Here is a 9,079-nt window from a genome sequence, read left to right as displayed (position 1 = left end):
AAAGAAAGAAAGAAAGAAAATGGATAATTTAAGTTTATTCTAGAAAAGTCCATAACAAAAATTCAGCAGAACTCAGGTACCTCACTTGTAAGATGGGGAGGTCACTAGTTAAAATCCTCCTATATGTCAAAACGTCCTTGGGGCCAAACCTTCCCATTACTGTGAAGCAGAGAATCCCACAGGGCTTTAGAAAGAGTAGGAGTCTCTCTAACTCCCTGCAATCCCTCCACTGTGTCCATACCTGTGTGGGACAGAGACCCCACCTGGTCGCCTCCCACCCTCCTGCTTCCTCCCCCTGAAGGAAGCCCAGGACCCTGGCGTCCAGTATAAAAGCACCAGGTCTATTCTAGCACTTTCTAGCAGTGTTGAAGCCAGGGGCTCTTGGTCCATCAGCAGCATTCTCCTGAGAAGTTTCAGAAACTATTGATGTCCACACACTTTGTGGATAGAGAAAATGCACCAATTCTATATATAACTCCTCTTTTTTCCCAACACTTTGTGGGGTGACCCGATCTCCATCGATGCGAAGGCCACCTGCTCTTACCAAGGCCATGAGTGGAAGACAGATAAAGAAGTGCAGACAGACGAGAGAAAAGGCAGACCAGCTTTATTTCGGTACTGAGTCATCAGGAGCCCAACAAGTCTCTGCTGACTCCCAGATGAAGAGGCAGGGGGTCCCCCGAGTCCTAGACTCGAAGGGCCCCCAGTTCCCTGCAGGGCGGGAGCAGAGGGACAGGCCCTCAGAGCCCCCAGGAGACAGAGTGCATCTGAAATTTGTCTCTTCTAATGCGCATCTTCACTTCCCTAATTTCCTGCTGGCAGCACAATCATTAGAATTTTAGTCAGAACGAGCCAATCACAAACCCGGAAGAAAACTGGCGTCTCGCATGATTGCAAGCGTGAGAAGTGCAGCCAACGTGACTGTCTGGCCGAGGAAAGGTCCAGGCCCTGCAGGTGGAACCGATTGTGAACTTAGGCCCACAGGAGAGGGGGACAATCACTCTGCAGCCGCCCACCACGGCCCCCTAGAACCCATGTGTCTCACAGCAAAGTGAACACACCAGCTCCGAGGTGGGTGGGGACAACTTTATGACACCATGCAAGGGGAGCAACACCAGAGAATACAGGCTACAGTCAGAGGAGCACGAGGACCGGCCTACGGGAGACTAACAAGTGCCTTCTGGGAGGGAGAGCGGTGCGGGCTTCAGAAGCAGTAGGATGTGTGGGTGACCCAGTGGGCCGACTCCTCCTTGGAGCGCTTGGCCGAGCTGTGGGTCGTGAAGAGGGACTTGTAGGCTTCCGATTCGTCACTGTCGGCAATGGACCTCTTCATGGCCACACAGGGGGGCTTCCCAGCTTTCCCCACAGAGCTCTCGTTTGTGGCTGGAAAACAGAAAAGCCAAAATCTTTGGAAGCACGTCAGTGCTGCGCCCAGCTGTCTGCTTGCTGAAGAAAGGGCAGGCCCCGAACTTACATACAGCTCACACTTACAAATGGAGGCTATGAAAGCAAGTTCTGAGTTTTACAAATGTCCAACTGATGTGTGACTTGCACTTAGGAATACAGACTGTTACAAGTTCCAACCACACACAGATTCTACTTAAGAACAAACCTTCAGAACCTACCCAGCTCATAACCGGGACTGCCTGTGCAGCCCAACCCCGAACGCTGTCATTTAACATCCTACTACCCACTCCTCGCTCTGGGCAATGGCTAAAATCAGACTGTCCTCCCCAGGCGGGTCTGCTTTATGGGGAGGAAATAGGCACAGGAGGCCTGAGTGACACCCTCCCGCCCCGGGGTCAGGACTACAGCCATCGGCCACTGCGGATGCTATTTATAACACAAATCTAGATCACACATTTTTAACCTAATGAATCTGTCTTTCTTTTTGTGAAGGAAATGCTATTCTTCTTGAGTTAAATATAGTTGAGTTTCAGAAGAAATTGTGACCCTTGGCCGAGAGAAGGGACTCTGAGAGGTACATGTGCAGCCCATGAAAACCCCAACCGTAGTGATGCTGGGACTCTTCCTGCCCACTCTCCAAGCTGGTTTTCCGTGAAGTCTCTTAAGTTTGGCATCAAGTGCTTACTCAAAGGGAAAATGAACTATCAGCAGTTGTACCCAGACCTCGTCAATCCTACCAAGGCTCTAATGAAGGGGTGTGGTAAATATTTCCGGGGGACCCTCGAGAGAGAGTGCCATGGCTGTGTAGAGACATGACTTAGGACAAGCTTGAGTTTTCCCTTCCGTTCACTCCAGTGAAACCAGGACTCGACCTCTGGGTTTCCAGCGTTCTGAGCTGCCACTGTTACTCTGGGACACACCTGTGTTTCTGGGAGCTGAGCTGGTTTTCTTCTCTCTAGAATCAAGGCTGGTTTCTTCAGGCTTCCCTGTCTTAACCTTTGATGGTCCTGGGGCTTCTGCAAAAGAAACGAAGTAAGCAAACAAAACCAAACCAAAGCATGAAACTGATTCAGGAAACAGCCCTACAGTCCCGTTTTGCTAAACTAAGGAGCTCGTAGAACATCTTACCTTCAAGGACATCAGGTTTTGAAACAGACTCTGCTGCTTTGGGTTTCTTTGTTTTCTGTAAAAAGAAAGAGCAGGTTGGAGGCTGTGCTCAGAGTCACTCTACGTGAGTCTCGGGGCGGCTGGCCCTGTCCTGGGACCTGTCGGACAGGCCGCAGAGACACAGTGTGTGCAGGGCAGGCGCTCCTGCTGGAGAACACCCGATAGCCCCTAAATTCTAAACCTTAATCGTCTGCATAGGTTTCATGACACGGTTTTGTCCCACACAGAATATATCTGTAATATCTTCTGTAATAGATCTTGCTTAATTTTATAATTACATTCCAAAAATCACATTCTCAGGAATTTTTACGAAGACGGCAAATCTCAGAACAGCGGTCAAAGTCGATGGTGACTGCCTGCACACACAGGCAGTTGAGTGGGCACACGGAGTATGTGTGAGCACGTGGAGTCTGGCCAGCGGAAGCACGAGTTAGATCTGACCTGATCTAGCAACTCCTTCCCAAAGCTGTCCAAATGCTTTGATATTTGTTTAACTGTAAGTGCTTGAGGCGAATACTAAAGACACTTTAGCTAGTTGTATAAACTCTGCATTATTCTTGTCAGATTTAGGTACCACAGTTTTGTTACTCATAATAGACATTTTAGTTAGACAGAATAAAAAAATAAACTAATCATTTCTAACACTACACAGCTGTCAGAACCCACTCCACACAGGACTATGTTCAATTTACTTTAAGAAGGTCAGTTTCCTAAGTATCCAAAAGGTGGCGCTGAAGACACGCAGCCTAATTCCTTGAGGAGGCCCTACCACCAGAGAACTCTGAAAAACAGCTGCTTAGGCCAGGGCCTTGAACTTGCAACATAGAAACGCCATGTGAGTTATAACCATGTGCGAAACAAAAACCCTCTGTTCGTTTCACACATAAAATGCATGCACTTGAATCTGTGAAAGCTGACAGTCCTTCAAACAACTGTCAATTTCTTAGCCTTCCCTTAGAGCTGAGGTTATCTGAAAAGCACCCACAGTAAGGAGTTAGAGGAGACGTGTCCTGTTTCTAGCTGCAAGCGTATTTGGGAAATATTTTGGTTTCCTGGTAGCAGTATCTAAGCTGCACTCCCAGAAGCTCCGGGGAGAGCTCTGCAGAGGGGGGCACCTGAGTTCCACTGGGCTTTGAACCACTCGGCACAAGTCTGTGACAGAAAACTCACTAAAGCAAAATGGGTGAAGGCCTTATGAAAATCTCCAATAGCTTCATTTTTGCTCTTACAATAATGAAACTGTAGTTAATTTAAAAAATCAACTTAGAGTTAACACACTTAGGTATGTTTGCTTTTTAACCTAATACAGCACTTAGATGAGAAGTGGCTCTCATCTCTCTTGAGTGTTGTGTTAACATCTCATAAAACTGCTCCACGCACATGTGTACTGGCACTTGTTTACAAAGAATGGACATAATTCCTCCTTCTACAGAACCACATACATGCATTATTTTCGACCCAAGTAAAATGATATAAGGAATAAGCGCAAATGAATTAAGATCTTTCTGATCATTCCAGATCTGTGCTAAATGAGAACATGGCTACCATGTGTCACACATCGGCTTTAAGCCTCACAACCATGAATTATACCCTGTTTCAGGGTGATATGGGCCTGTATCTTTTTTTTTTTTTTTTTGAGACAGAGTCTCACTATGTTGCCCTTGGTAGAGTGCCCTAGCATCACAACTCACAGCAACCTCAAACTCTTGGGCTTAAGCGATCCTCTTGCCTCAGCCTCCAAAGTAGCTGGGCCTACAGGCGCCCACCACAACACCCGGCTATTTTCTTGTTGCAGTTGTCATTATTGTTAAGCTGGCCTGGGCCAGGCTCAAACTCACCAGCCTCAGTGCATGTGGCTGGCGCCATAACCATGAAATGGGCACCAAGCCTGTCCTGTCTCTCCTTCTATTATAATAATAAAAAAACCCAAACCTTTGAAAAACCTTAAACTATGACATCACTCTCACCTTAGACCGACACTGGAAAATGCGCACCCATTTTGTAAAGGGAGGGCATTTTTGTTTTCAAAATTTTATGTGTTCAGGATATTGAAACTAATTTTCTAATATTTAAGCATTCTTTTGCTTTAGTTCTGATCATAAACTTTTCTCCCAAGTTTACCCTGATCTTAACTTTTTTTTTTTTTAAAGAATGAGAACTTTGCCCTTAACAAAAGCCCTGCATTACACAGCTCCCATGTGATATACTCTGCCTGTGCTAACAGCTACTGCTAGACAGCTCATAGCCGTTACATTGCTGTGAGCCAGTTCATTCTGTCCTATCGTGGAGCAGTGCTTTCCACTGCTTCTGGAATGTGGCTCCAAACCCAGACCACACAACAAAGGCTTCATGTTCACACTTTTACCAGAGCTTCAGCCATCACCACCAGTGATGTCTACTGTCACTGGCTCCTTCTGGAGGGACCAGACCCCTGGCCCCTGCAGCAGAAGGGCTTGGGAAGGTGTGGGGTACGGTTTCCCTCTGTGGAAGGCTACTCAGCTCAAGGGGCTGCATCCGCATGCCCGGGGAGTGGGTGGGAAACGGAGGCTCCCAGGGCCCCCAGCCTGTCAAAACCCAGACTGCTGGGTAATTCTTGTGCACATTCAGTCTGGGCAGTACATGCGTTTAGATTGCTGGGATGATGGTGACTTTTCTCTTGTCTTACATGTTACTGAAACTATGTACTCATTTAAAATTGGTGACAGAGGCAGCAGGTGTTGAGCTGTCATCCCCGAGAGTGCCCTGGGCTGTGCTCTGCATCAGCACTGCAGGAGCCCGATCCTTTGACAGCACGGGTGCTACCCAGACACTGCTACTGCCCACTTCACTTCCAGTACTATGGACAGGGAAGCTGAGCACGAAGGCAGAACTACCGCGCCATGACGGGAATCTGTCCCAGAGTCCAGCCCTTTCTAGGCTATAAAAATCACCTTGATCCCTGCAAACGCCTCAGTAGCTGCCAGTAACGTGCAGCTGGTGCTTTGCAACTGCTCTGGAACAGAGGCTGGGCAGAGGCTGGGCAGAGCCTGGAGACTCTACTTTCACCCGTGACGCTTGCAAGGGGAGGAGCAGAAGCAAAGACTCCTGTTACCTTTTCCAGCTTTGCTCGCAGCCGCCTCTCCTCCATCCTTGTCTTCAGCACTTCCACATCCTCCTTGGTGCCATTGAGCACAACGATGTCATCCTCCTGGAAGGCAGCTCCACACTGCAGAGGCCCAAAGAGAAGACAGATTCTGTGACCATGCAGAGGGAAGCCACCTTCGGTCCCCACTCCTAGCCCCGCGCATCAGCCCTCAAGTTCTTGTTTTTTTCTCTTTTTTGAGACAGAGCCTCAAGCTGTCCCCCTGGGTAGAGAGCTGTGACATCACAGCTCACAGCAACCTCCAACTCCTGGGCTCAGCCTCCCAAGTGGCTGGGACCACAGGCGCCCACCACAACGCCCGGCTATATTTTGGTTGCACCCGCATTGTTTCTGGTGGGCCAGGGCGGGATCTGAACCCACCAGCTCAGGTGTATGTGGCTGGCACCTTAGCTGCTTGAGCCACAGGTGCGGAGCCTTCTTTTGTTTTTTTTTTTGCAGGTTTTGGCCGGGGCTGGATTTGAACCTGCCACCTCCAGCATATGGGGCGAGCGCCCTACTCCTTTGAGCCATAGGTGCCGCCCAGGACACCCCCACCCCAGTTACCCAGTCCAAAACGCCACTAGGGCTGAGGGTGAGAGACCCTGGATTAAAACCATAAACACCTATATATTAAAAAGGAAAATTTAAGAGAATAAGAATAATTTATAGGCAATATCTGTTATCATTAGGGTAGGAAACGTCATTTAAAGGATAGCAGAAGCCTTAAAGGTCAGTAAGTTTTATTGTGTAAAGATGATAAACTTTTACATGACAAAGTCACAATAAAAATAAACTATGTATATATGTATACATACACACATACATGCCAAAGGCTAAGAGAAAATCTACACAGCACGTTCATATTAATTTACAGAGCATGCTTATATTCATATAAAAACTCTTTATAACTCCACTCTGAGAAAGAAAAGACAAAGACAGAGAAGGGTCTGCACACCCGCCCAGCACAGGAGCACAAGGCTCAGCCCCACCCCAGGGTCACTCAGCCTCTCCAACCACCAGCTTCCATCTGGACCACACCCCGGTGAGAACCGCTCCACGGTTTCCTATGTCTTATTTGTAAAAGGTAAACTCTATAGAAACACTGTCCATAGATGAACGGACACAGAAATATATATATATATAAATGGAATATTACTCAGTCTTTAGAAAGGAGATCCTGCCAGTTTTGACAGCATGATAAACCCTGGGGACACCATGATAAATGAAACATAAATGTGAGTCTGTCTCCCCAAATCCAAACACCAAAACGCTGCACGATTTCACTGATGTGTGGCATCTAAAAAACCAAACACCGCCAGGTGTGGATTATCTGAGTTCATAGGTTCAAGACCAACCACAGCCAGAGCAAAACCTTGTCTCTAAAAATAGCCGGGCACTGTGGTGGGTGCCTGTGGTCCCAGCCACTCGGGAGGCTGAGGGAAGAGAATCACTTCAGCCCAGGAGTTTGAGGTTGTGAGCTATGACACCACAGCGTTCTATCCAGGGTCAGACTCTGTCTCAAAACAAACAAACAAACAAAACCCCAAAACCAAAAACAAACACATAGAAACAGGGAGCAACAGGGCAGAGGTTGTCAGAGGGCACACAGTGGCAGGTGCACGGGATGAGCAAGTCCGGGGACCTGGCGCACAGCTCCAGGACAGCAGTTAATGATTGTGTTAATGCTGGAAGTGTGCACGATTTCAGGCGTTCTTACACACGCACACACAGGTGGTCACAGGAGGAGATGGACATGCTCATTTCCTTGGCTGCAGAAGTCACCTCATTACCAGGATGTTCATGAAAACATCACGTTGTACACCTTAAATTTGACAGTTTTTATTTCAAGCAGGCCAAGTGTGCAGGTTTGGGAAGTTGAGGAAAGAGCACTGGTTAAGGGCAGAAGTTCAAGACAAGTCTCAGCAACATAGAGACCCCTGGTCTCTAAAAAAATAGTAAGAATAATTAGCCAGGTGTGGTCCATGCTTGCAGCCCCAGATGCTTGGGAGGCTGAGGCAGGAGGAATACTTAAGTTAGAGGCTGCAGTGAGCTATGACTGTGCCAGTGTACTCCAGCCTGGGCAACAGAGCAAGAGCCTTTTTCTTAAAAAAGTAAATTCATTTTCAGTATTGGTTTTCTATTATTAACTGAAGAGGTACGGTCTCAGGCAGTGGTTCTCAACCTTCCTATTGTCGCAATGTATTTTCATTGTTAAAAAGGGGTCGCGAACCACAGGTTGAGAACTGCTGGTCTAGGGTAAGTCTTGCCATACCAAATTCTTGAAAACAGAGTAACTGATACAACAAGGATAGAAGACAAGCACAATAATCTCGTTCTCTCATTACTTGTTACAAAACAACTTCTATCACAGTGGAAAGTACCTTAGGCACTACCACTGGCCTCAGCCGCTGTCTGCTGTCCATGGGCATGACAGGCCTTGGGCGGGTGCTCACAGCTGTCTAAGGTTTCAGTTCACTTACTCTGCTCTGCAAGTGCGAAGCCCTGTGCTAAACAAGACTCTGCCCTCCCAGAGTTGGGTGGGGATTTTTTTTTGAGACAGAGTCTCACTTTGTCACCCTGGGTAGAGTACTGTGGCATCTTAGTTCACAGCAACCTCAGACTTTTGGGCTAAAGAGATCCTCTTGCCTCAGCCTCCCAAGTAGCTGGGACTACAGTTGCCCACCACAACGTCTCTATTTTTAGAGAAGGGGTCTCGCCCTTGCTCAGGCTGGTCACAAACTCCTGAGTTCAGGCAATCAACCTGTCTCTGCCTCCCAGAGTGCTAGGATTATAGGCGTGAGCCACCATACCCAGCCCCTGGGTAGGGATTTTTAAAAAACAAAAATGAAAAGAAGTGAGCTTACTGTTACCACCTTGTCTAGGACACTTCTCCTCATCCCTCCTGCCCGAGGAGGCCTCTTCCAACTCTCATCTTCCTCGGTGGCTTTCTAACTCTCACAGAGGAGCAGTCTGGGTTTCTATAACTCCTGTCTCCTGAACCTTTCTGGGGGGAGGGGGGGAGTAGCGAGAATCATGTTGTATCTCTGGGTTCACAGTACACCCCTCAGGACAGAATGCTGAGAGAAGGCTCTCCAAAGGAAGGCTTGGCCAGCAGCACATAAAACCAGACTCACTGAGAAATAATTTACATACTGTGAAATTCTAAACGATTGGAGGCTTTTCGTGCATGTACAGAGTTGCACAACCATCAGCATTATCTAATTTTGGAGTATTTTATCACTCCCCAAAGAAATCCCACACTCATGAGCACGCCTCCCCACCCCTCTTCCACAGTCTTCGCATGAGCTTACTGGCCATCTGTATATCTTCTTTGGAGAAATATCTATTTAAATTTTTTGACTGTTTCTTTTTTTTTTTTTTTTT

General features: G+C 47.6%; 1 protein-coding gene across 1 annotated transcript in view; it reads right to left on the bottom strand.

The window, feature by feature from the left end:
• Nucleotides 1–590: 590 nt before the first annotated feature.
• RTF2 (replication termination factor 2) overlaps nucleotides 591–9,079 on the bottom strand; it is a 46,319-nt gene continuing 37,830 nt past the window's right edge. The window contains exons 6-9 of the mRNA XM_003787717.3: nucleotides 5,666–5,779; nucleotides 2,536–2,590; nucleotides 2,328–2,423; nucleotides 591–1,383 (exon numbers count right to left, since the gene is read on the bottom strand). Coding sequence (XP_003787765.1) covers nucleotides 1,205–1,383; nucleotides 2,328–2,423; nucleotides 2,536–2,590; nucleotides 5,666–5,779 — 444 coding nt within the window. The 3' untranslated portion in view covers nucleotides 591–1,204. The remainder of the gene's footprint in view (nucleotides 1,384–2,327; nucleotides 2,424–2,535; nucleotides 2,591–5,665; nucleotides 5,780–9,079) is intronic.

Source organism: Otolemur garnettii, unplaced genomic scaffold (genome assembly GCF_000181295.1).
Source record: "Otolemur garnettii isolate 467f Iridium unplaced genomic scaffold, OtoGar3 scaffold00023, whole genome shotgun sequence".
In the NCBI taxonomy this organism is placed as follows: domain Eukaryota; kingdom Metazoa; phylum Chordata; class Mammalia; order Primates; family Galagidae; genus Otolemur; species Otolemur garnettii.
This window is presented reverse-complemented; position numbering and strand designations above follow the sequence as displayed.